Below are 26,725 nucleotides of genomic sequence, written 5' to 3'. Positions count from 1 at the left end.
CAACATTAAAGGGGTAACCACATCGAGTGATTTTGGCGAGCGACGTGACAAGCGACAAAATTAATACACTGTTGCCAAACCTCTCCTCTGCTGTCGCCAGTGACAGGGATGGAGGACTGCCACGCCACAGTCTCGCCAGCGACGGTGACATAAAGCCCTGACAGCAGTGTACTAATTTTCGCTTGTCGCTGTCGCCCACCCTACCCATTGAGCCATGCTTTTCACCCGCCGCGGTGGCTCAGTGGCTAAGGCGTTGTGCGGCTGAGCACGAGGACGTGGGTTCGATTCCCAATCGCAGCGGCCACTTTTCTGATGGAGGTGAAAAGCAAAAACGCCCGTGTGTACGAGATTTCGGCGCACGTTAAAGGTCCCCAGGTGGTCATAATTAATCCGGGGCCCTCCACTACGGCGCGTTAAACCCTGCAATCAAATCAAGAGCTACGCTTTTCACGCCGCTCACTCACCAATTTTGCCGTATGTGGTTACTCCTTAACTATGGGTAGTTTCATGTGCAGAGGTAACATAAATGCCAATTTGCAAGCTTTGCGATGAACTTCTGGCTATGTGCGTAAACCCACGCAATCGGTTCCCGCTGCTGCCTGTTACAGCCAGTCATCCAGGCGAAGGAGGTGAAGATGCTGAGGCAGCACATTGTGGACGAAGAGGAATCCAATGAGCAGCTGCGATTGGAGATCAACAAGCTGAGGGACGCCATCAAGAAGAAAGGTAACGCGAGCCTCATATCATGAACCCAGGGAAATCATTGTGTGCTCCCAAGCTTTGTGCTTGTATAGCTTTCTGTCGGTGTGCGGCTAGAAACGTGTTGACCGGTGCACTTTAGTGTCTGTAGGTTTTCGACAAAGAATAAATATTTTGCCTTTTACAATATTTGGCAAACACGAGTTGCAGCAGCAGCAGCAGCATGCTGATCTCAAATATGATTTGAACTTTTACACGTAAGAATAGTGGCAGCTGTATTGCAAAATCATTAAATATTATGCAAGTTTGGAAAGGAAGACTGCTGGTCAGTGCGTATGATTTTAAGCAAGCCACGTTCTGGTAGAATCAAAATGTGCTGGTTGTAGCATGTTTGTAGCTCTCTTCAAACATTATACAGTGAAGCGCCGGTTATATGTGCTCCGGTCGTGTGACAACCTGCTTACTGCGACGGATCACTGCGGTCTTGACAAGCTTTCCGTAGAAAAAATCCAATATATACCCTTGTTATAAAACGCAAGAGCATCTGCACTGAAAAGGACAAAGCTGAAATTACTCGTGCATTTGCTCGATGCTGTAATGTGCCAAAAAATTTATGACCTACAGTAAGAGCAGACCAAAATGGGCCGTCAGTATGCTTGCTGACTGCCCATCAAGTGACTAGGGCAGGAACTGAAAATAGAGCTATAGGCGCTTGATCCGGCAAAACCTAGTGGTGTGTTCCACCTTCGCAATGGCGTGGCCGCGGGTGCTGGGCTTGCTTCAGAATGGGGAACAATTTAAGAATGGCAATGGAGGTTGCAGCTGTGCCTTGTCACCGCAGCCGGACGTTACTCCGCGCGGCGCAAATAGTGCGTTACTGGGAACATTTTGAACATGGAACGAGCCGTTTTTGTGTTTTTGGGCTTAAAATGCTTATAAACTACTGCAGCGACAACAAACTACGTGAGAAAAGGGACGATGTCACGCATTCATAGCAATGTCCTTTCAAAGCGCATGCCCATTGACATCTGGGTCCGTCGCTTAATTAACTCTTTTGTTACCGCGGGAAAATTGACTGATTTTTAGGGGTCCAAGAAAACATTTTTTTTTTGCTAGAATAATTGGTTAGGTACTAATTACAGGAACACAAAATGCAGATTATTTAACGGCCTTTCCAATAACACCAGTTTTTTAAATGTTTTATATATCATAGTTGCAAAAAAAATATCAATCAAAATTTTTGTCAATGTCGAAAAAATTGTTTTTTAAAAAAGTAGTTGTATATAACAAAACACCGGCAGTAGAAAAAAATTAGAATATACATTTTGTAGGGAAACTTTTCAAAAACACGCCCCAGAAAAAATGTCAACGTGCGCGGAACAATTTTTCAGATATAAAAAAAATGTTAGCACGCGCGGTGCTCGTGTCATGCAGTGAAGCCCAACCTCCAATTCACAATGTGCAATTTCGGGTGGTTCCATGGAAGAAATCTGGCGGTTTCACATTATCAGAGGCACCAATTTGCCCCCACATAACGTAAAAACATTTTGTCAATGACTGACTTTGGATTTACAGCCAGCACAATATTTGGGACAAGCACGCGATGCGGAAAAACATGCATGAAGTTGAAAACGGAACTCCGTGGTTGATTCTTGTTGACGTTCACGGTCAGTTATCGCTCAAAACATAAAGTTGAGCTTTATTATTATCTTCTGACTCGCAATTGTAGCCTTGCTTGCATTGCGGGAATGAGGTGCGATGCGCTAGAATTGTGTCCTGCCAACTTTGGCCGAGTAGCTGTTGCGCAATAAAAAAATCGGCACGAGCCTCCTCCATTGCAGGGCCACCTAACATTTTTCAAATGAAACAGTACAAAAACTTATCGGAGACTCCGTCCGAATAGACAGTTCAACTAAGCAGCAACGCTAGACCCCCGGAGATACCCTCGTATGGAAACGAAACTGGAAGGCGAACAACTGGCAGTGTGTAAGGCCGGTTTGAAGCGCTGTCCTCGTCGGAACAGATATCTGGCGACTGGGTGTGATCTTTCGACTTGCATCTGAAGTTCTTATCTCAAAAATCGGGTTAGGGTTCAGTGAAATAAGGAGCAGCATGCTTTGTTCAAGGATCAGTCGCGGACGCTCAAGGCACCATGGCAGGTAGCCTTGAAGTTGGATAACTGCGTAGTAGCGCTAAATATGAATTTCACGATGCAGAAATGAAACCGAAACTGCTGTAAACTGTTTGCGAATGGTCCTTGGGTAAGTAAAACTACCACACAACTTTGAACAACGTGCGCAAAGGCAATAAAACTGCCTAAAATCATAAAGCAGCTTTGCAAACAGGCACTGCTTGACATTTTCAGCTGATCTCTGGGATTATTACTGTCAGAGTGCAAAATTTACGATTGAAAATCGTTTGCTGGTTCATCATTCATGCCCTGATGACAAAAAGCAAACGCTGATGCAGAATAATTACGAGTGGCACACATTCTTCGTTGGTAGCAGTGACGCGCGATGACCACGCCCCTTGTTTTTGTTTGCAAAAATAAAAACAAAACTGATTTTGAAAGGCCATTTTCTGATCTAACTCCAAACAGCTTCACTCGTTCGAGCAACACCTGGAACGCTATGAAAAGGTGCTCCGAAAGTATCATTCAAATTGAATGATTTTGAATAGGCGTAGTAACGAAAGAGTTAAGCGGGGTGATACCTTACATGAGCTATTGCCGTTCTTAAGTTGTTTCAGAGTATAGATTAATGTTTCGTTAGAATTTGACAACTAGAGTTTAAGCTAGACTCAATTTTTTTCAATGAGAAAGCAGCCGACCAAATTTTTTAACATCTATTCCTCTTTTAACACAGGGTGGCCGGACTACAGCAAACATTGATGAATTGTGCTGTTAGCAGAGCCGTTCTGTTTTTCAGTCAATCCATTTGTTTGCATTTGTTTTTAACAGCATACGCCTGGCAGACTTGTAATGTCACCCAGCTGCATCATTCAATGATTCCAGGAATGGCCTCCAGGTGTCGCATCCCTATCTGGGCTGTTATTCATTATTTGCCCAACTAGGGGTAGTTAATGCTAAACGAGGCATATTTGTTTCGCTGAGCTTGGTATAATTCAGCAGTCCATTGAGGCGTTTCAGGAGTGGTTACTCGACAGACTGTTCAAATTCTCGATTTTCGTTGTGGTATACCTTTGATTCCGGGTGGGTGTCAAGCCGTATATTATTGCAATAAAATGTAATGTCATCGCTATAAAAATATTTCCACAGCAACAATGAAAATTCACATAGCAGGAAATGTAATTGTCGGCCTCTTTTTTGTTGGAAGTTTGTTTCTTTATAAATCTCTCCTTTTGCCCACTGGAGCCCAAGACTTGCTGCTGCTTGGGACAAGGTTGTAGGTTTGTTTCATGGCTGCAGCAGCTGATGTTCAGGATAGTAGCACCAAAAAATTAGTACCCTTCCACTGTGCGAAGGATGACTTGTGAAGCTGGGCCAGTTTCTCAAGAGTGTACAAAACCAAACACGCTTGTTTGTAATTTGCAATTGAGCATACTTCTTATCCAATTAGCTGGATTAAACTCTGAAGGATAAGAGATTTACTCTGGCGGGCCAACATGGAGGTGCCTCTTTCCTTCCTGCGTCATAGGCATCTTACTGTCTAGCACGCCAACCCAATACGCTCAACCAGAGTACACAGGACAGGTCACATTGGGCCGTTTGACGTGCACATTTAAACCTCCTGCTGGCGCAGTGGACATGTCATCAGTGAGGGCATGAAAGCTATAGCTGCGCGTGCATGCCTCTCTCTCCCCCCCTCCCCCCTGCTTCTCTCCACTCCCAGCCTGTGCGCATAAACCAGCAACCGGTTATGTGCCATGAGTGGGAACCGGCATGTATTTTTAGTTAAAAGAACAATGCAGATATCACTTGCGTACTGATGACTTGCCTCAATAATGCTTTTTCTTTTTGCTCAACAATGTTGACAAGTATAAACATTCCCACCAGATTCAGTAGTTCAGAAAAGCTTTGGCTATATAGGTGTCTCATTCAACTATTCTTTTGACTTTTTGCAAGTGTGCTTTGTGCTTTTTGTTCTACTCGCTAGGCTGTGCCCTCTCCACACTGCTTCTACCACGTTGTGGGCAGCTGTTGCTTTGCGCTTCGAGAAATTCTTGTAGCAGGGAAATGGAACTCGTTGTGTTGACTTTTTTTATCCTGTTTGTCAGTGCTGCCGTAAATTCTGTTGAATATGAACAAACTAGATTGAATCAACGCCTGAAAAATAAACACACGCAGGAACAACTTTGCTAGTCCAACACATAAACCAACACCAGTTTATATACACAAAGGCCCTCCTTAACTTTTCTCTGCTGTCTTACAGCCATGCATTGGTTTTGCAGTAGTCCTTGTGCCACTGTCACTTGCACCTGAATTCTCATTTCTCATTCTCATTTCTCAATTGATTTTTCCTTATCGTTCTTTTTTCAGACAAGAAGGTCGACAGTTTGAACGAGAGGATTAACGCTCTCAAGTCGGTATCCAGTGATGAAGCCAGCAGTGTTCAGAAGCTCAACGAGCAAATTGAGGAGTATGCGGCCTTTTTTTATCTTTGTGCAGTTTATTTTGTGATGAATTCATGGTGACTAATTTTCGCTTCCTTCTTTCCCTTTCTGTTTGTTTGAACTAACAGAATGTGTCTTCCCACTTCATGTAACTGAAAATTTGCTTTAGCAAATTCTCTTGGGAACTCTTGTTTGTTTTTGCGGGGCTCTGTTACTCTTAAATTGGACTAATGTACCATTTGATAGAAAGTCATTTCTCCAGACTCTGTGAGGCCGTCGTTCTGCAGTCATGCCGGCCCACCCGCCGCGGTGGCTCAGTGGCTAAGGCGTTGCGCTGCTGAGCACGAGGTCGTGGGTTCGATTCCCGGCCGCGGCGGCCGCTTTTCTGATGGAGGCGAAAAGCAAAAACGCCCGTGTGTACGAGATTTCGGCGCACGATAAAGATCCCCCGGTGGTCAAAATTAATCCGGAGCCCTCCACTACGGCGCGCCTCATCGCCTGCGTTGCGTCGGCGCGTTTAAACCCCACAATCAATCAATCAGTCATGCCGGCCCCTTTGCGTGTAAGGAAAAACTTAAAGCTGGTGAAGTTTTTAAGTGATCTGGAAAATGAGACATTCATAGTTCTTCAACCCTTTGTTTGATGACTTCCTTGGTGGTATCAACTGGATATGCTTACTGTGCCGCGAAAGTTGGATGGGAGAGCAGCCAATAACGTAGGCTTTTCATTTGACCTCGCATCTTGTTCGTTGAGCAAACAAGGCCACAACACTACTTTTCCAGGCATCTAAGAATAATTTCCAAGCAGACACCTGCTTGTGCTGGTGTGGGTCTTTCCCCACCACGGCAACTTCTGTTCTGCTGACATGCCAATGCCAGTCCAGTGACGCTCCACTGCCTCCTTGTTCTGCGACAGACTCGTGTCCCAAAATGGGTTCCTGAAAGATCAGGTGCGCTGCCTGGAGCGGGTCCGGGAGGACTACGATGCGGCCATTAGGCACAACGCCTCCCTCAAGGACGAGGTAAGTTTGGCCCTGCTTTGTGGTGCTGCTTCGCTTGTTCCTCTGGTCTGGTAACCCCTTTGCCTGTTGGAGAAAAAAACCTTGGTGCCAGAATCAGGTCATGTACTGAACTGCTTAACGTTGGGCATCAGTTACCTACTTGCGCACCCACCAGAGGCCTTTTGTTACTCGCATTTGCTGCCATTTTGATGGGAATTGTGGTGGGTGTGTGCTGATGGGTTATTTGGTACCATCATATTCACGGAGAGGCCAGGTTTTTACAGCATGGGCACAGTAAAGCTGATGCCTTAAAATAAATTCGTTTCATAAAATAGGCAAGATTATGTTACTATGAAAAACAAAAGGGTATAGGCAAACTTCTGTTTCTTCAGAACTATGAGGTGAATGCAAATAGGCTTTTGAACGTTGTAACTTGGTTATGCAGCATTGGATCACACAATGGTGGAAATTCTGCATGCTGGCCCTTTGTGACTTGTACAACGGTTTGTAACGCCGATGTGTTGATCCAGCACTGGCCTTTGTTTTTTCGACTTCATTTACGGGCAACACATAGTAAGGGCAAGAAACGGTACAAATACGGAAGGCTCTTAAATCCATCAGGATTGCTTTATGGAAATGGATTTGGGTGCTGATTGACTACTTCGGTCATTTATGCCCTGCAGATGGAGGAAATGACCAAGCTTTGCGCAGAGCATGGGGCCCTCAAAGGAAAGCTGGACGCTGCCCTCAGCGAAAAGTCCAAGCTCTCTTCAAAGCTGTCCTCGTCTGAGAAGCGTGCTGCTACATTGGAGGCTGAGCTGGAGGCCAAGACCACGGAACTGGAGTCTCTTCTCGAGTTCTACTCGGACCGCGAGAACCGCATTCCATCCTTCCTTGCCAGCCCCCAAACTCCCCGCACACCTCAGGTACCACGTGTGAGCTGTTACATTGAGCTGCAAATGGTCGAGCTGCAGGAGACCAATGAAAAGCTGCGGCAACAGACTTCTCAACTCCAGGTAAGCTATTGCGCCTACTGTACTTGGGGACAACTTAAAAATAACTGAAGTTGCCCCTGCTCCTCATCACCACAGCAGGCTGTTACTCCGCAGAGTGCAAAAAGTGCCTTACTGAGAAAATTTTGAACATGACACGAGTCATTTTCAGGATTTCTCACACTTTATCCACTTATAAATTCCTGCCGCGACGATAAAAAAAAAATAGGTGTGAAAAAGATGATGTTACGCATTAAGCATAATTTTGTTTCAAACCATGTGCATCCGTTGACATTCAGGTCCGCCGCTTCGGCGGAGCTACACTCTACACGAGCCATTGCCGTTCTTCTAGCTTAGTATAGCTTCTTTTGAGGCAAGTATACCCCACAAGGGGTGTTGCTGTCTGGTGCAGAAAGTGGCTTCCACTCTAAAGAGCACAAAAACACTCGCAAAAATATCGAAATTTGTGCCAATGTGTATTTGTAGGTTCATTGTGATAAAGTGAATCAATTTGGTTTCATTGGAACCCGCCGCGGTGGTTCAGTGGCTAAGGCGTTGCGCTGCTGAGCACGAGGTCGCGGGTTCGATTCCCGGCCGCGGCGGCCGCTTTTCTGATGGAGGCGAAAAGCAAAAACGCCCGTGTGTACGAGATTTCGGCGCACGATAAAGATCCCCAGGTGGTCAAAATTAATCCGGAGCCCTCCACTACGGCGCGCCTCATCGCCTGCGTTGCGTCGGCGCGTTAAACCCTAATATCAATCAATTTGGTTTCATTGGAGTCCACATAGGAATCGAACTCTCATATCGAGAGTAGCAGTTGATTGTGCTACCACCATGTTAGATCAGCATGTTGTCAGTGGCAGAACAACAGACGGTGCATGCTACTCCGACATTAAAATCGCGTGACAGGTGGGTGTGATGGCACATGAATGGCGCAGGTGCACTCCTGGTGCAGAGAACTGGTTCTGGGGAAGCTGGAACACGAAGTGTTGCCAATGTTTCGTGGCAAAAGACTTAGACAAGAGGGCAAAGGAAGAGGTTGAATGTTGCTGTAAAGAAGTCCTTGACAAGTACTAATGGGAAGGTTACCTTCAAAACACGTATGCAGATATAGGTGCCTTATGAACTTTCTGTTCTCGTTTTTCTTTGCCCTTTCAATAATGACACACTTAATGACATACTTAGTCATTATTTGTTACGAGGAACTTGTAGCTTGAGCCTAGCTTTTGTGCGGCAATGTGTTGCACCAAAAATGCAAAAAAGTTCTACTAAGCCAGAGCTCTTCATAGATTTGGCGCTTCAAATTACTCGTTTATAAGCAAATTGTAGTGGAGGCTCAGAAAAAGTCACCTCATCAAAGACTAGCCCTTGAGGACAGGGGTGAGACAGCTGCGCATATTGCGCCTTTCTGATACAATTCCATTTTCCTGCGCCAAGCTGCTCCAAAAGCACGAAAATGGCGAAAATTGCGCCAAACTGCTCCAGAAGAGCCTCAACGGCACGGATTTTGATGCTCATGTCAGTTTCGGCGGGGACAAAAGCCTCCCGCATCCCGCGGTCACCGCTTTTATCGACGGTCAATCGCAAACACAGAAATGGCACAAATAGAAAGACTGAAACGAAGCAAGCGATAGCTTCTAAAACTCGATTCGCTTTCCGTCCGGGTTCGCAGAAACGGCCTTGTCGATTAGGCATCGCTGTGGCAACAAACATGGCCGCCGCCTGATCTGGCTGCTACCAACGCGCTCAGTGCGTATCGCCGATATTTTCCCTGGTTTATTTTACGCAATCAGCTGAGTTCCAGTCTATTCATTCTATCTGTTGTGGCTCTGAACAGTGACGTTAACTCAAGGATATGGTTTGAGATTGGTGCCAAATTACGGGAAGTTGGGCGGCTCGAAAAAAAGTTCATTGAAATGTGGGGCCTACGACTTCGGCGTGGTTTGTCCTTGAGTGCGAAACGCGGTGCGCGCGTCTATAATCGGGTTCGTGAAGTGAATTTTTTGGCTTGTTGTGCTGTTGTAAAATGTTGAGGTGTTGCTGTGCTTCGAAGCGCGATCGTGAGCCTCGGGGATGGAACGGTCGACACGAAAGTTGCGGGCTGTGCTGCGGCGCCGCGACCTGTTCAGGCAGCGCCCAATAGCTGCAGGACTACACGGTTGCCATAGAACGCGACTATAACACTTGATGTATGCAAAGTGAAATTTAATACCAAAATCTAGGTGGCTAAACATTAACGCTACTCGAATGACCATAGGGTGAACCTGCGCCCCTGGGACTGAAACGGGTAGGCTGGTTGGGCTATGCGACCGTTAGCTCGAAGCTGCTCAACTGTTGCCGTGACTACAGTCGTTCGTACAACACAGCCTGGGATTACAAAAACAATAATTTTAGCATTAAAACAGCAAAAAAAAAAACGCCACAATTGCGGAGCCCTTAAATTTGATAAGAGTTTTAGCAGTCCGTCTGTTCCGTCGTGTACGTAGTTAACGTGCTCACCGGGACTCGTCTGGGCACTTGGGCATTCGTAGCCGTAGGGGGATTAGTTGCCCGCGCCTCCTCGCCCTTCCGCGCGCCCATGCGCAGACCGGTCCCGTCAACCCGGTAACAAAGTATCCAACAGAACAGACGGACTGCTAAAACTCTCTAATGTTAACGGCAGTTTTGTTGTCAGTGTTGCGTGCAGGCGCAACACAATATCACCAGTTAGGAAAAAGGTAGTGCAGTTAGTACTTTGTGATACTCTTAAAAATTCTTTCAGGTAAGGCTGTTTAAGTGTTTTAATACACAGAACACTTAAACAGCCTTACCTGAAAGGCCTGGACCCGATCAAAACTGATTGAAATGTGCACTTGACCCTGCAAATTACTGAAATAATGATTTTTTAAGCTCACAAGACGATGTATTAAATGTCCCTAACTGCTCCAAATCAAGATTCTTCTGCTCCAAAATCGAAATTTTGCTGCTCCGAAAACTGCTCCCAAATCTGTTTGGGCTGTCTCACCCCTGTGAGGAGGAAACCCCTCTCCAGTGAATTCCCTGCTAGTATCCCTGTGATAGTAACGATTGTAGTAGTGATAGCACTCAAACAGAACTTCCGGCCTTACTCTCAGTACTCTCAGTTAATGGTTTTTAAAGTAAAGCATCATATAGAGGACGCCAAACCGAACCCTGACGTGCACCTCCTTAATTTGTGGGCGGCACGGAAAAGAGCAGATATCGCTGCTCAGAGAAATCCGGACTCCCTCCCAGACAGGATCAGGGTTAACCGCCTTACAGCCAAAGCCCGACAATACCAAAAGGTTCTTTCCCGTGAAAGGTGGCTACGGTGGTGCGACGGTATGACTGGCCGTACATCAAATCGCACACTTTGGAGCACATTCCGAGCAATGGAAAACGGTCGTCGACCACCCGATCCGGTGGCAAGCTCCCGCCTTGCGGCTCGGGAGGCTCCAGAAGAATTTGCCGAACAGGCAGCTCGACAATTTTTCCCTCTACACGATGTGCCGCACACGCTCTCCCAAGATCCCCTTCCTCCTGCGGCAGACACGGACGGCCTGGAGACTCCTTTTACGCTTCCGGAACTACTCGCCGCTATTGAATGTTCCAAAAAGCGTACCACCCCAGGCCCGGATGGTATACCGTACGAGGTTTACCAAAACCTGGAGGGAGATATCTTCAATACTATTCTGGCTATAATTAACGAAACCTGGACAACCTCAACAATCCCGGCCGAATGGAAGCACTCAATAGTTATCTCTTTAGCTAAACCTGGAAAACCTCCTAACCGATTAGAAAATCTCCGCCCAATCTCCTTGACACTCACCATCTGCAAACTAGCCGAACGAATGCTGGCGACACGTCTTTCTTGGTGGCTGGAGAAGCATTGCAAATATCACCCAGCACAAATCGGGTTTCGTCCTGGTCTTGGCACGGAAGATGGTTTGGCGATGTTGTCCGAAGACATCTTGAATGTTTTCTCCTACAGCCACGCCACTCGTACAATACTGGCAACCGATATTTCGAAGGCGTATGATAATCTATCCCACGACGCTATCATACGTGCTATGCTTGAGTTGGGCCTGCCACGTCGTGTGGTTGATTACGTGGCCGCCTTTTTAAAAAACCGTACATTCGCTGTCCGTGTAGAAGGGAAGCCAGTAGGACTGTTTCACTCAGTGCGTGGTGTCCCCCAGGGAGCTGTGCTGTCACCAATACTCTTTAACATTGTATTTATTCACTTAGCGTGGCAGCTCGACACTGTGCAGCACACACGCTTCCTCATCTACGCGGATGATGTCACAGTATGGTCGACGCACAAAAACGTACAGATGCAGTATACAGCGCTGCAGAAGGCTCTTGAAGTTATCCAGGCATTTGCAGCGAAGGTTGGTCTAACTGTATCCGCCGAGAAGACTAAGTACATGACAGTCGCTAACAAAGCTGGCCGCAAGAAGCTCGCTGTCCACCTTCCATCTATACGCATAGGCGCTCATCAGCTTGCTGAAGCAACAGAGCTCCATATTCTGGGCCTGCATATTCACCAGGCTGGTACCACTACAGCATGGCTGAAAGCAGTGAGGCAAACGGCGGCAAATACCATTCGCCTGATCCGCCGCATTGCGCCAAAAGCGGGTGGTGCAAGAACTGAGGTCGCTCGTAGGCTGGCGTGCGCTGTGCTCCAACCACGATTGGTTTATGAAGCCCAGTTTCAGCGTCTAACCGTATCCCAACATGCTAAACTGGAAGTTATTAATAGAGAAGCCATGCGAGCCATCACCGGTCTTCCTCGCATCACCCCGATACCGGTCCTTCAGGAACAAGCTCAGCTCAACACAATTGACGAGCTCATAAATCAACGCCGAGCTGTGCGACTGTCAAAGTATGCATGTTTGCAGAACGGCCATGCACTGTACGACCACTTCAACCCGGGCAACTTGGCACCTCCGAGAGTCAGGATGAGCTTCCACCCTGGGGTTATACCATTATAACGTCCAACAAAACAAGCCATCTGCAGAGAAGGCGGACCAACGAGGGTAAAGCGCAGCTCTCTCTCCTCCCAAATCACCCGGGACCAGACGATCAATGCCTCCTCTACACCGACGCTTCATGCACAGGAACGCATGGAGTCACTGCGTGGACCAGCCCCACTCATCCCAGCATCGAAGGCCGTATTCCCTACGCCTCTGCCACATGCACCCCAATCCTGCTGGAATTGCAGGCTATACACGACGCCGTACTATGTGCAGCCACTTCCAATGAAGACTTGAATACCATCAATATTCGTATCGACTCTACGCAAGTGATCCACTATTTGAAACAGGTTGCGCAGACCCCCATCATCTGCCAACGCATCCACCAGCTCCACAGCAAAATGCCATCCAAAGTGGTTGTGTCATGGGTTCCTGGTCACACCAGTATTGCAGGAAATGAACGGGCTGACTTCCTGTCACACAACTGCCCGGCCCCATCATCCCCCGCCCAGCTCCCAAGTGACCCATGGGCCACAAGAATGGCTGCAAAGGAGGATCTTCGACGCCGAACGCGTGCTCTCATACCTCCGTGTTCGGTTCTCCTCCCCCTCAATCTTACCGGGATGGAGGAGGTTGTACTACGAAGGATCCGACTGGGCGTGGCTCTTACTCCTGCCCGCACGAGTGGATGGAAAGGGGACTACCGAGGACATGTGAAATGTCCAACCTGCTGTGAGGAAACGGTTCCGGCAGACCTTCACCACCTACTGTGGACATGCCCTGGAACTAAGGACATTCGAAGAAAATGTTTGATGGCAGCAGGGCTAAATTTGCAGCAAGACACTCATTACCATCGGTGGCTCCATGGTCCTGCCTACCGTTCCCTACTGGACTATATCCGGGAGGCCAACCTAGTTTCCTGGATATAGATCGGACCCGCTTGGTGTCTACTAAGCCTTGAGGCTATTAAATAAATGAACAAACAACAACAATTGAGTACAGCACCATGTTTGCAGCATCAAATTTTGGACAATTATTAAATCACGTTTAATTCATTAAAAATAAGTCTCTCTGAAAACAATTTTTTAAAAAATTATCGGCGCTTCAAAAAACTTTTTTGTTGCTCTTGTCCCTTTTTGAGAAGTGAACAAAGGAAGCCTTGCTTTTAAAGAACCTGACTGTGTGGAGGAGTGGCAGATTGAGGAGTTGTGCTCTGGTGAGCTGTAGAAGGCAGTCATCCTGCGCCTTACTGTCATTCCTCCAAACCGATTAAGAAGAGGAGAGACAACCTTGCTTCCTAAGGTGGAACAAAGTGTTCATTCTTCACATTGCCAACTGGAGGAGGAGTAACTGATTGAGGAGTGCGGCTCACCTTTTTTTTTCTTAAATTTTAGGCCAACAAAGTCGATATGAAAGATCCTGAGACAAGCCACATTACCGCTTTACGGTAAAGTAAGCCGTTATGTCTCTTCCTTGCTTTCGTAGGAAAAAAGCCAAACACTGGGGAGTGTGAGCTCTGAAAAACCTGAAATTGACAGTGTCAGTTTTGAATTGGGGATTTTAAAATACAGTCAAATGCACCGGTAACAAAATCCCATGAGTAGTACAAAATTCCCGGGGCCTTTTAGAAAGTGGTCCCGTATTAACGAAATTCACTACAAGTCCAGCCGGCATTTTATTTACCCATTTGAGGCTGTGTTCAAAAAGTGCTCAGATGAGTTTTTTGTGGACTCAAAGTTCATGAGCTGCCACAGCATGCTTGCGTGGCCGCTGCTATATTTGTTTACAAAAAAACACCACGCAGCTGGTGACCATGGAGGTAACCTCATAGCGACACCACCAGGGGGTGACACATGGTGACTTATGGTACGCCTTTGGCTTGGGCTACGCTAGCCAGCTACCGCTGAAACAACATTACTAGGACGTTGTGCTGAACAGCCCACGTGCGTATGTTGTGTGCGCACTGATCGGCACGTTTACTCTCAATAATGTGCCTCTGCCAGCCTAAAAGTGGAAGTTTTTATCATTACAAGATATGTCAGCCATCACTGCGCAAGCCAGTAAGGAAGGGAGAATAGCGGCGATAAATTTCAAACCGCCTGCATCTGCAGGCTGTGGCCGTTCCGGACGTAAACAAAGTGTTGCTCTCTTGGTTTTGTAAGCAGCATTGGAAATGACGAGGTGGCACTATTAAGCAGAGTTTTTCAACAGAAGAAGCTGGACTTTGCTTGCATGCTTGGACATGCTCGATGCTGAGGATCAAAGGAGAAAAACGCGCAGTGGTGAACTCGTGGGTGTTTTGGATGTGTTTGGCACGATTCAGTCGTTCTTAGGCACACTGTGAAGTTGCTGCAGGCTAAGGCTCGCAAAGTAATATAACAGACTTTGAAAGATAAGTTTTCAGTTTGCGGCCAGTTCTCCTGTCTGTTTCATTAACGCGGCAACGAAATTCCCGCAGAAGTGAATTTTTTGGCTTTCCCCGGCGGTTTCGTTATTGCGGGGTTTGACTGTAATACATGTTGATGCAAAGCCAATGTTTTAGTCTCTCTCCACTCTTCACATCCTCCTGTCTTGCATGCCTGTACAAACATGTCTTCTCTCTGTCGCAGAGTGAACTCGACGAGGTGACGGCCAGACTTCAGTCGGAGAAGAGTGCGCTTCAGGCCACCATCTCGGAGCTGGAAAAGACCAAGGCCAGCCTGACTGCGGAGATCTCTGGGCTGAACCTTCACTGCTCTCAGGCCAACAGTCGCGTCGCTTCACTGCAGGAGCAACTGCAGTCATCGGAGGCAACAGCCGGCAAGCTGCAGTGGCAGGTGGGCATCCTAGAAGCAGAGTCACAGAAGCTTCGCCAGCAAGTCACTGACCGAGACCAAGAGATCAGTGCACTCAGCGAGAATTTCACGGCCTGCCGGGCTTCGAATGACCAACTGCTGAAATCCAACTCTGAGCTTGACGCTGCCCTAAAGTCGTCAGAAGCAGAGAGGGCCGTGTTAGCCGAGGGACTGCAGCAGGCTGCAAACGAAAGCAGGAAGTGTCAGGAGGTAATCTCCGAGCAGTGCGTGAAGATTGCCGCCCTGGACACAAAGGCGAATGACCTTGAAGAAAAGCTTGCGGAGGCCATACAGAACCGCGAGTCACTCTCCCTCCAGCTGTCTGTAGCTAAAGAGGCAAACATCTCACTTGAGCAGAATATTGCTGGACTGCAATCCAAGCTGGCAGAGAGCCATGCTTCATGCACGGTGTTTGAAAACGAGCTGAGTCAAGTTCGGAACGAGAAAGAATTTCAGCTGAAGCAGTGCGAGCAGTTGCGAGGCGAACTCGTGGCTTCCAAGGCGGCCACTGAGCGAGCTCAGGAACGAGTACAAGAGCTTGAAGAGTCTGAGCATCACTTGGAGGCATCTTGCTCTGAACTCCGTCTCAAATTGAGCGACAAAGAGTGCGAGCTCAAAGTTGCTGCTGAAAAGATCAGCACGCTTGAGATGGTCAACAAGGAAATGCAAGAGGGTCACTCAGCCTTGCGCGCGCAACTGAAACAGGCAGCGGAAGAACATGCTGTGACGACTGCTTCACTGCAGCAGCAAGTGGAGGGCTGCAGAGGTCTTGTCACCAGTCTGCAAAGAGAAAAGGATGATGTAGTGCAGAAGGCTGGAAGGCTAGAGGGGGAGGTGGAGTCGCTGCATTCAGAGGTGGCGAAGCTGCGTGAAAAAAATGTCCAGCTTGTGTCCCAGTTATCCGAGGTCTCTCAATCCTACGAAGCACTTGACGGGAAGTTCTCTTCTCAAAGCAAACAGGTTGAAAGCCAGGTGCAAGAGTGTGCTAGGCTGCAGCAGTGTATCGAAGAAGGTGCTACAGAACGAGAGGCACTTGAAGCTCGGCTGCTCGAATCAGCTGAAGCCATTCATAAGCTCGAAGAAAAATATGCTTCACAAGCCTCCGTCTGTGAAAATCTCTCGGACGAAAATACAAAGCTTGAGAAAACTGTGGAGGAAGCCAGAATCAAAGAACACCACCTTGAAGCCTGTATAGAAGAAGCAACCAAGAATAATAGCGTGCTTCAGAGCACCATTGACACGGCCAAAAAGGAACTTGAAGTGGCAGCCTTTGACAAGCAAGGTGTTGAGCTGAGGCTGTCAGAGAAGACTGTTTTCTGCAGCGTGCTCGAAGAGAAGCTGTCCTCACTCAGTTCAACCCTACGCAACTTGGAGGAGCGAGAACGAGCACTCACGCAGGCAAACTCCAGCCTCAACTCTTTCGCTGAGGACTGCAAGCAGAAGCTGCGAGCTGGGCAATGCCAGCTTGATGAAGCCACAAAGCAGGTTGAATTCCTGAAGCACGAAGTCTGCGTTCTCCAGGAGGCAATTACGAGGCTCAACCTCGAAAAACAGGTGCTGCACTCTTCTCTCGGAGCAGCGGAAGCCGCTTCGCAGTCGCTCCAAGAAAAGCTCCAAGCAGCGTCCGATGGCCTCGACGACGCAAGTCGGACCCTTGAGGAAAGCGAGCACAAGAAGAGGGAGCTGTCGTCCCTCGCCGGGCAGCTTCGGGAGGAGTGCGCCAGCCTGAAGACGGTGCTCGCAGACATGAGTGACAAGTTGTCGAGCCATGAAAAGGAGCTGGGAAGCCTGAAGGCTGTGCTCGCGGACACGCGCGATGAGTTGGCGAGCCGCAAATGCGAGCTAGGGAGCATACGTAGCGAAGCGGTGAACCTCACAGAGCTAGTGGAGCAGCTGCAGACGGAGCAGGGCAGCCTTAAACACGAAAACCAGGCCCTGGAAGACCGGATCGGAGACCTGGAAGTCAAGTTGCGCCACCAGCAGGAGCTTCAGAAGAAGGCGGAGGAAGACTACTACCTGTGCGTCAAGGAACGCGACGACCAGAAGGAGTCGCTGGGCAAGCAGATTGACGAGCTAGCTGCGAGGGCCAGTGACCGGGAGGCGGTGGCGCTGGAGAACGAGCGGCTGCAAGGGGAGGTGCACGGGCTGACCCAGATGGTGGAGGACCTGCGGGAGGGCACCACTGCTGAGATTGCCCGACTCAGGGAGGAGAAAGAACGGGTTGAGTCCGACCTGAAGACCGAGCTTCGCAAGACCAGTGCCCAGTGCAACGAGCTCCACATCAGGTGCAAGATACTTGAGAACAAGAATGAAGGCCTCAAGTACGAGCTCAAGGTTGGTTTTCCTACTGCTTTGGCAAATTTTCACAGCGAAATGGTTAATTGGGTTTCAGCTAAAATATCCATGGAAGGTTTAGCAATGTGGAGGAATTTTCACTTTGGTAAGGAAGGGCTTAAAAGGGAGAACATGGGTCTTTGATCAAAAGCTTTATTTTTACAGTTGCAATGGTAGAAATCGGAGGGCATATGTGGTTTTTAATTCTGATTGTAGATATAAAATTTTTGTGTAAAACAACTGCATCCCAATTTATTCAAATTTTTATATTTGACTTTTTGACAGCTTTTGTAAAAATAATGCTGGAGTGATGCAGCTGAACAAGGTACCAGTGAACCGTGCACAAATCAAGGAGTGCAATAAGACTAACACTATCATTCAGACGGTTGTAACTTCTGCTACAAACCAGATAGAATGATACTGTTAGTCTTATTGCACTCCTTGATTTGGGCACAGTTCACTGGTACCTTGTTCAGCTGCATCACTCCAGCAGTTTTTTTACAAAAGCTGTCAAAAGATCAAATATAAAAATTTGAATAAATTGGAATGCAGTCGTTTTACACAAAAACAAATTTTATATCTACAATCGGAATGAAAAAGCACATATGTCCTCCAATTTCTGTCATTGCAACTGTAGAAATAAAGTTTTCGATCAAAGACTGATGTGCCCCCTTCAAGGGGACACAAGTGTAGACACAAGTTTGCTTCTATTGGTAGATTGCAGTGCTATGGATGAAAATATACCTCTTGTGGCAACAGCAGTTGCTTATTAACACAGAAAATGCCAAAGGTATCAGGACTGTATCACCCCCTGCATTCACTTTCCGGCATCACGATTTTAGACTTCACAAATTTTGAATTTGATGTGTTCGTTGGTGTAGCTTGCCTAAGCGGTTTTCTGGAAGAAACACTTTAAAATGAAAACACAAACTTTAAGAAACAAAGCTTAAGTGTTTAACTGCGTGCCTTTTCAGACTTCCAAAGAAGGAGCCCGGAGAAAAGTACAGGCTGCTTTCGTGGACCTGAATGCCGAAGTGAATGAAAAAGTAGCACTCCTGAAGCAGTCTGAGGCTGCACTGAAGGCAGAAGTTGAGACCTGGACTGAGAAGTACAACAGTGAGAAAGGCCTTCGGATCAGACGAGAGACACTGTAAGCCTTGCAGCCTTCATTTATATCCTCGGTATTCAATGGCGTGGAATGTATGCAGGCAACCAAGTGTGCGCCGCCATATCTCTGGCCAAGCGTCTGTTGCTAGGCTACGTTGCGCGCACGGCCTGCAGATCAGGCACCCCTCTTCTCCTCCATCCAACCGTGTGAGTGCGCCCGTGGCCTCCGTGATTTGCTGCCGGCGGCGCGCCGCCGGTAGCCGATCGCGAAGGCCACGGTGCGCCGTCACTCGTTACGTCGGGCTGCGCGGGATGGCGGCACTTGTCCGTGCTAAGCACGACTGTGAAACACATGACTGTGTTTCACGCTACGAACTCTTCGCTGAACACAAAGTATTGCGTCGAGTTCACTGTGAGTGCGATTTATAACATCTCTGTTGGCACCACAGTTTAGAATCGGATTGGAACGGAGCAGGTGACGCACGCCGGTGTCTTTTTTTTTTCGGCGTGCGGCCGCAGTGGCCCAGGCTGCGCCGTATCCATGGCGCATCGGCCATGTCTGTGGCCGTTTCCAATGTTGCTAAGTGGAGAAATTGACCGCTAAACTTTTCAATGAATACCGTCTATACATGCACCTAGCTAGTATTAACCATGCTGGTTGCACCTTGCAATTCCAGTTTTATAACCACCAAGGAAGCTGTAATTGCGTGGTGTGTAGCGATAAATGCCTCGTCTCCATGTGACTATTTTTTGTCGACGTTTCGAAAATGGCATTCTTGTTTTCTTGTAACAGGTTTTAGACTATTTGGTTGACCACAATATATGGGGATATAGTTCGCTCTGTCTGGAAGCTTATGAATTGGCTAGTGCAATCAACTGAGTGCAATATTGGCCTTTGCCAGATTAGTATACCACATTGTACTTGACCTGCACTGAAATATACATAATCCTTGACCTGATATTTGGTATGGTTATAATTTTTCTTAGTAAAAATGCTCAAATTACTCCTGTGGCATACTGGAACACTGCTTCTTTTAGGGCTTGAAAGACTTGTAGCAAGTCAACACAGTAAAAGCTCGTATAGCCAACTGACCTCTTGAAAATATACTATTTCCGTATAGTCTGCTGAAAAAGAAAGCAAGATGCAAAATACAAAAGTACGCACGTGCCCGCCGGTCAGCAAAAATCGTGGATTTGAAACTGAAATCGAGGAGAGCGCGGCCATTAAAATGACGTTGCAGCCATCCAACGAGCGGCCAGACAGTCAGCAGCTTGGGAGTAAGCCTGCACGCAAGCTCCACGTGTGCACGGGGCAGCAAATGGGTGAAGCGTTCGCAGCAGAACTCGAGCGTTTCTCTATCTGCGTGGCTGGCCAGAGGAAGAAGCCCCGGTTGGCCAGAGCGTCACAGGAGCGTCATGGCTGTTTACGCGATCCTCTGGCAGGTGGAGCGTGATCTGCGGTGGAGCTTTTTTAAACACTTCTTGCTGACTAATAAAACGAGGCTACCATTCGTGTCCCAGCAGATTTGGTGGTACTTACTACACATTAAAAATAAATTTGATCTAGGTGGAATTTGAGTTCAGTTCGCCTTTAATTCGAACTTCAGTAATTCAAATCTGTGGATAATTCGAACTGTACGATTTGGTCCGGCCAAGTCTCCATAGGAGTCTACGTATAAAGAAGCCCATCAGTTCAAACCAGAGTAGGTTCTGCGACAGATAATTCGAAATGTGCGCTACAGCGCCACCTGGCACACAGTCAGAGAAATGCACCCTGTGACTGCACACGAGGCTGCGTGAAATGCAGAATGCAAAATAGCGTAAAACCAATCGGAGTCCAAAACGGCAGCCGTTTTGGAAGACGCATCCTTTGCGAACTGCGTCGATGAGGACGAGACTATGGTGGCGTGTGGTGTGTGGAGCGATGACATACGAAAGCGCCAAATCTCAAGTCAGAAGTGCAGAACCTCTCGATGCCAATGTTGACAAGAGGGGCGAGAATGGACAGGGTGTTGGAACAAAACGAGAACGGTAAACCAAAACCAAAAAATATTTTTGGCCGGTACAAAAAAAACTTAAAGATGTTTATTTTTTCGTTCAGAAGCGACTTCGTTCACTTCCATTAATTTGAATTGAGGTGGTGTCCTCTTGTCGTTTGAATTAACGAGCGTTTACTGGATTACAACTTAGGTATGGTAGGTTGCTTTGTTTGTTTCCATAAACCATTCTTACTAAATAGTACTCTTCATATAAACTTCATACATTCTACGATGATTAGCGACAAAGTGAATTTCAGGGCAATCTGTTCTTTTTCTTGCTTAAGGAAAAGAGACAGCTCTAAACGATTCAGCTCAAACCTTAAAGGGACACTGAAGTGATATGTAAACATTGCGGGATTACTTGCGCAAATTGTAGTCCGGAGTCCCCACGCCATGTTACGACCACTCTGGGCGCGTTTACGCGATTTTATTTAGTAGAAAAATTAATTCGAAAATGCTGTCCTCCTCTCTTTACGCTCGCCCATTTTCTGCGGCGTTTTCGAGTGACGTCGAGAGAAGCCGAGCTCGCAATTGGCTGCGCTACTGCACGGCTCCCCGGCCTTCAGACAGAGTCAGTCGGCCCAGCGTTTCGTCCGCCGGCCGCCGACGGGTCGTCGCAATTCGTTCGCTTAGTTGAAACGAAGCCAGGACACGTTTGTGAATGGAAGAATGGGCCTTTCTTTACTTGGTTAGTTTGTACACTGTATCTAGCTCCAAGTCAAGGTCGCTTCACACAAGCGCTGCACAAGCGCACATGCGACGCTTCGCTGACTGGTACGCCAGTAGGAAAATATAAGGCCTCTTGAAGGCGGGAGAAGAGTCAGCGATGTCAATATAGGTACTAAGGAAATAAAATCAACTGATATTTTTACCGTACAGCGTAAAAATAGGGTGCGGGAAGCACTTTTTTGCGCTGGGCGAACAAGCACAGCGGTCAGCAGCACGACTACGCATCTGCGAACGCTTTTCCGTCTAAGAAATGCAATTGCTAGACCTGAGCTATTGTGGAAACTCGGGGGACGCTTACTGCGCGAGCGCAGTACAACAAATAGTCACCTAAGCTGCTTGAAATGCCAAAACTAAATAAAAGTGTAAACTTGTTGTACAATATATACCTTATATTACCAAGGTCAGAAGAGCTCGTTCCGTGGCCGAGTGCTCTGAGGCGCTAGGTATGTTGCCGCAAGTGTTTTGCAAGTCACGAGTTCGAGTCCCCGCGGGTAGGTGCTTTTTTTTTTGTAAGTTAACTTTTTCGTTTTCTGCCGATGTTTTCTACATTGAGTTCACCTTTTTTTGGGCCGCAACGTTCATGGCTCCACGAACTAGTTCACAGAACGCGCGCAGGCTGGCACTGGCGCGCTAGCGAGTTCTCGTTGGCGTGCTGTTGCCATAAGCACCGACTGCTTGCGGGCAGTGGGCACAGGCCAGAATGAGCAGACCCTTGGCCTGGTGCGAACACGCTTTTTACGGTACAGGCATGAGTGAGGCAAGCTCCAAATATGGGGGAAAAGCGCATGACATTTTTGCGTATGCGGGTACGCGGAGGGCGTCCATGCACTGCGTAGGCCTCGGCTAGTGAATGCTACGATTCCAAGCCGTCCTGGGAGGCTTATCTTTATGCATTTTTACAGGTGACAACATGGCAGAAGCGCGGTACGATGATTACTGAGTTATTGAGAATGCCCATCCAACAACGCCACCAGTTGTGTTTTACAGAACCGAAACCGAAACCGAAACTTGTTTGGTTGCTCACCTTGGGCATCGTCCAATCACGGTGCGGCTCCTCCTAACGTCACAGCTTTAGTTGGTGCGGCCGCCGCAAACCGCGCATGGTAGTTTTTCTTCTTTCGCGCTTTGTAAAATAATTACCGATTTGTCAACCGGATAAACGATGAAAAGTGTGCTAATTTGAGCCAGTCTACGCAGTGCAAGCAAAAACGGGAGCTTGACAAATTCACTTCAGTGTCCCTTTAAAATTTTCTTTGTGTGTGTGAACAGCCTATTTGTGAAAAGAGCACCAAACCAATACTGGTGCTGATTTGTTTCCAGGCTAGCCAAACACATGGCTGAAATGAAAGAGCACGTTGAGCAGACCAACAAGGACATAACTCTGCTGAAGGCCCAACTTGCCGAACAAAGCACGCAGCTCACGGATCGAACTACAGAGCGGGACAGGCTGGCGGCTGAGGTAAGTGCGCAGAACCACTGCATCTTTGTCTTCAATCCTGAGGTGTCTTCTGCATACCTCGGCAAAACTGGGTGCCACTCACTCACACTCACACAGAAAAATATATTTTTCCTCATGCACTCACTAAAACTTGCGCTTACCAGTCGCCCTCACCACTCACACTCACTCGCCCTCACACTCTCCACTCTCACTCACTCGCGTTCGCACTCACAACTCGTTGTCTCCCCTCACACGCGAGTGAGTGCTGCAGACCTTCTATGATTCATGAAACCGAACAGTATTGGTACATTACGGCGTCAGGCCATCCAAATCATATTGCTAAATCAGCACGCCACCAGAGAATTAGTTCTAGGGTGCCCCATAGCAGGAGCTCAGTGACGACGTACTATTTCCAAAGCTAAAAGCATCCCGCCATTAATAACCATCACAGCGAGCGGCTCCTGCAACGAACAGCGAGCCAACAGCGAGTACAAGCACAATAGTGGCGCCCACCACGGTAAGCCCCGCAAATGGCGCGAGTAGTGCGAGTGCACTCACGAGTGGTAAATGGGGTTCCCCCGCGAGTGGTGCTTGCACTCGCGAGTGTTGAGCGGGGCTCACTGCGCGTGGGGCTCGCATTCACTCGCACTCCCACTCTCCAGTCCAAAATGATGGTGAGGCTCGGCACTCACCCATGAGTGGTGAGTGGGGGATGTGTGAGCGCACTCAAGAGTAAGCCTGCCGACCTAGGGTCTTCTGTCCGGGCTCAAGCTGGCACTTTGTACTATTAGAATAGCAGTGACAGAGCTTTGCTGGCTACTTGGTCATATCTTGTGCAGAATTTATGCATTTTATTGCCACATAAAAATTGGTGGGAGCATGGCTTCTGACTTTTCAGGGAATGCCATGGGGGAGTGAGTGTTTTGCGCCAGAAGGCTCTGAGCCATGGGGAAAGAAAATGCATGGGTGTGCAAGGGAATTGTGGAACGGGAGCAATTAAATGTAAACTCGACCATGTGAGCAAAGAGCTGCTGACAGTGGCAACGTCATTTTCCACTTGTGGGAACTGTACTGCCATCTTGTGGCAGCATTGCGGCGCTGAGCAGGGGCCGGAGTAGTGGTCCTGCTGTTCTTAATGGGGGTAGCTCACAGTTAGACAAGCTGCCTCAAAATCTGCACAAATGCTCTATTCGAGTGATTGTTTTAGAGCGCTCTGAAGCACTCCGGAAAGCTACTCCATGTTCGGGTGGTCGAAATCGAGCGCTCGGCGTATGTTCGGTTGGTCGTCTCAGAGCGTCGTCCTCCACTCCGAGCGCCTCCAACTACTCTGATTGTGGGAGCAATCGGGCCGTGTGGCCCTGGCTGCCGCCGATACTCACCCATACCCGTCTGCCTAGTCAGTGGCGTTCCATTTACCTTGGGTGTTCGCTGAGGTCTTGCCAGCAGTTTGTTTTGGTCGTATTTCGACGTTCTTGCTTCTCGTGCTATTACTGCAGGCATCTACGCATCATGTTGAAAATGACACGTCCGTTCTGAAGGCCGCCATTTGTTGAAACACCTTGGCGGCCTGGCTGTTTGCAGTAGCCGTGCTGGCCGCGCCGCGGCGCCACAGTCGCTTGCTGCTCCTAGATTGGGTGCGCGTTTGGTTGGGAGCGGTGACTCTTGCTCAGATTGGGGGAAGCGTCCGCATCAGCGTACTCCGAGCCAGAGTATCAGAGTGACCACCCGAATACAGCACAAGTGAACAACAGTTTCTCGCAGAGCCCTACAGAGCCACAATTTTGTTTTATTCTTTCATTATGCTTTTTTTATCTTCCTTCCTTTTTTTCTTTCTCTGCGCAGAACCGTTCCCTCCGTGCGCAGGTCAGCTTTTGTGATGCCAAGCTTCGAGAGCAGAAGAAGCCGGAAAGATCCGCCAGAGTCCTGAAAGCGTCTGCGAGTATCAGCTCAGCACGAAGCGTTGAGAGCCTTCCATCTGCACACTTGGCTACTGCCGGGCTATCTCGCCAATCGCTCTCAAGCATTGACTCAGACCAGTTCAAAGGTGAGTTACTGTGATGCTCGCATTGTGGTGACATCTACTGGTCGTGTTCTGGGTAACAGGGGTCTGTTGAATGATGTGCGCTGTGGGGATATGTGCAGTAAATCGTTTCAAATGAATGGCTTACCTAGGGAGAAGCATGGTGCATAACCGTTGTGAACTTTTACATGCTCTTATTTTGTTTGGCACTATTGCCTAACATCATGCGTATTTTGCTGATATTGTTCGTTTTTGCCCTCAGTGGGACTGGGAAAGCAACATATAACTTCTCTTCATTCGAAAGACTGCCTTGTTGGAATAACGTTCATGCAAGCTTCAATTTTGACATGAACTTCAGTCCAATAATTTAACGTGGTAAGAGCACAGAAAGCATAACGACTCATTAGCTGCTTTACCCCCTTCTCTTGTGACGCAATGTCTAAGTTGCACTGTTGGCTGTTGCCAACCGAATTAACATATTGTTTAAATGGTTTGGGGGAATTTCAGCTGGAGCTTATGGCATTTCAAATGATTTTTTTGTCCATAAGGCGGTTGACAAATGGATGCAGTGAAGTGCAGTAATCAACATCAACCACCATTAAGGGCTCAAAAAAACTTTCCAGGCAAAGGATGTGACAAACGAGGCTAGGCACTGTCCTCATCTGTTTAGCACCTGTCCTTATTTGTCATGTGCTTTGTGTGAGGTGTTTTCCATGTTTAATGGTGGTTGATCATGGAGTACCAACTGAAACACAAATTATGGAGAAAATCACCATGAGTCGGAGGAGAAAGCAATGAATGGCTTTTACAGAGGCAGTGACAGTGCCCTATCGTTTGAGTAGCTTTTGCAAAACCATCATTGCTTTGGTATTTAAATTAATCGGCAACATATCGCGCCTGCTGGCCTCCTCCTCCCGTCACCACAGGTGGACTTCCGCTTGGAGAGCTTCTTAGCTCACACGGAGGATGTGACTGTTGGACAGATATCATTGTTTTCAGTCGCCAATCTCTACCGTAAAGCAGAGCTGCTGTATCACTGTCAATTCTAAATTGGCGGCAGTTTCTGCTAAATCCTCTGTGTACTGATTTCGCCAGCCGCCCAAAAAGAGGCTCTGCGAGTGCTAATTGCTGCCATGGCTTGAGAACAATGCTCAAGGCAGTAATTGGGGAGACGTGCGCTGGGAGCAGCTGGCCGGTCTGCCTACAGGTCCGCCTAAAGATGTTAGGCTTAATGCTGCGGCGGATATTCAATCGTTCATGTAAACGGTGCAGATGATGATTTTTAACGCAATTGGTCATCGCATCATTACCTCCTTTCTCGTATGTGCAGCTTTGTTTTGGACTTGAGTCTCATTTAGTGCAGTGGTAACGAGCTATCGCTTGAGCTACTGGCGCCTGCGCGCACCACTTCATGGCTGCGACCGCCGCCTGCGCAGCAACTGTGAACGTTTGCTGTACCCAGCAAATTGTGTTCAGTATCCTTGCATACAAAAGAAGCCTACAACAGGCTTTTTACAGACTTAAAATTTGGTGTCGCAACCCCTTTAAGAGGGACTGGTTATCTCAAAAGGTCTGTTTTGTTTTCTTTTTTGTAAATTCTTGCAAGGAAATTTTATATGCCTTCTTAGCTTTTAGTCCCTGGCAAGAGCATCAGAGAACATTTCTAACCTTGCTCTTGTTATCTGTATGCTGCAGGTTTTTAAATTCTTACAAAAGAAGTGAAAAAAATTTATCACCCTGGTGATACTATTCCTTTTCTCCCTCAGTTCCAGATCGGAGAGGCATTCCTCGGCGGTAAGCCACATTTTCTTTAGTTTTTCTTTTTTTCATTATTTGTAAGGTTGGTCTGTATTAAATGTAACTATTGTAGCATTGCATGCAAAGTGTTAATGCAGCATACGAAATTGTGCCAAGAATGTTCATGTCCTTGACAGTGCTGTCAGCAGTGCATGGGAACAAGAAAGCTGGCTCGTATATTCATTGGTACT

At 47.7% G+C, this 26,725-nt stretch overlaps 1 protein-coding gene across 1 annotated transcript in view; it reads left to right on the top strand.

Moving 5' to 3' along the window:
- LOC144178670 (uncharacterized) overlaps window positions 1-26,725 on the top strand; it is a 41,837-nt gene that overhangs the window by 9,250 nt on the left and 5,862 nt on the right. Inside the window, exons 6-14 of the mRNA XM_077706677.1 lie at window positions 609-726; window positions 5,198-5,297; window positions 6,187-6,292; window positions 6,955-7,287; window positions 14,846-17,404; window positions 18,379-18,554; window positions 22,600-22,738; window positions 24,560-24,761; window positions 26,504-26,531. Coding sequence (XP_077562803.1) covers window positions 609-726; window positions 5,198-5,297; window positions 6,187-6,292; window positions 6,955-7,287; window positions 14,846-17,404; window positions 18,379-18,554; window positions 22,600-22,738; window positions 24,560-24,761; window positions 26,504-26,531 — 3,761 coding nt within the window. The remainder of the gene's footprint in view (window positions 1-608; window positions 727-5,197; window positions 5,298-6,186; window positions 6,293-6,954; window positions 7,288-14,845; window positions 17,405-18,378; window positions 18,555-22,599; window positions 22,739-24,559; window positions 24,762-26,503; window positions 26,532-26,725) is intronic.

The sequence above is a fragment of the Haemaphysalis longicornis genome, unplaced genomic scaffold, assembly GCF_048455015.1.
Source record: "Haemaphysalis longicornis isolate Haplotype H1 unplaced genomic scaffold, Haemaphysalis longicornis Haplotype H1 scaffold_4, whole genome shotgun sequence".
Classification (NCBI taxonomy): domain Eukaryota; kingdom Metazoa; phylum Arthropoda; class Arachnida; order Ixodida; family Ixodidae; genus Haemaphysalis; species Haemaphysalis longicornis.
Note: the sequence above shows the minus strand (reverse complement) of the source record. Positions and strands in the feature narration are given on the sequence as shown.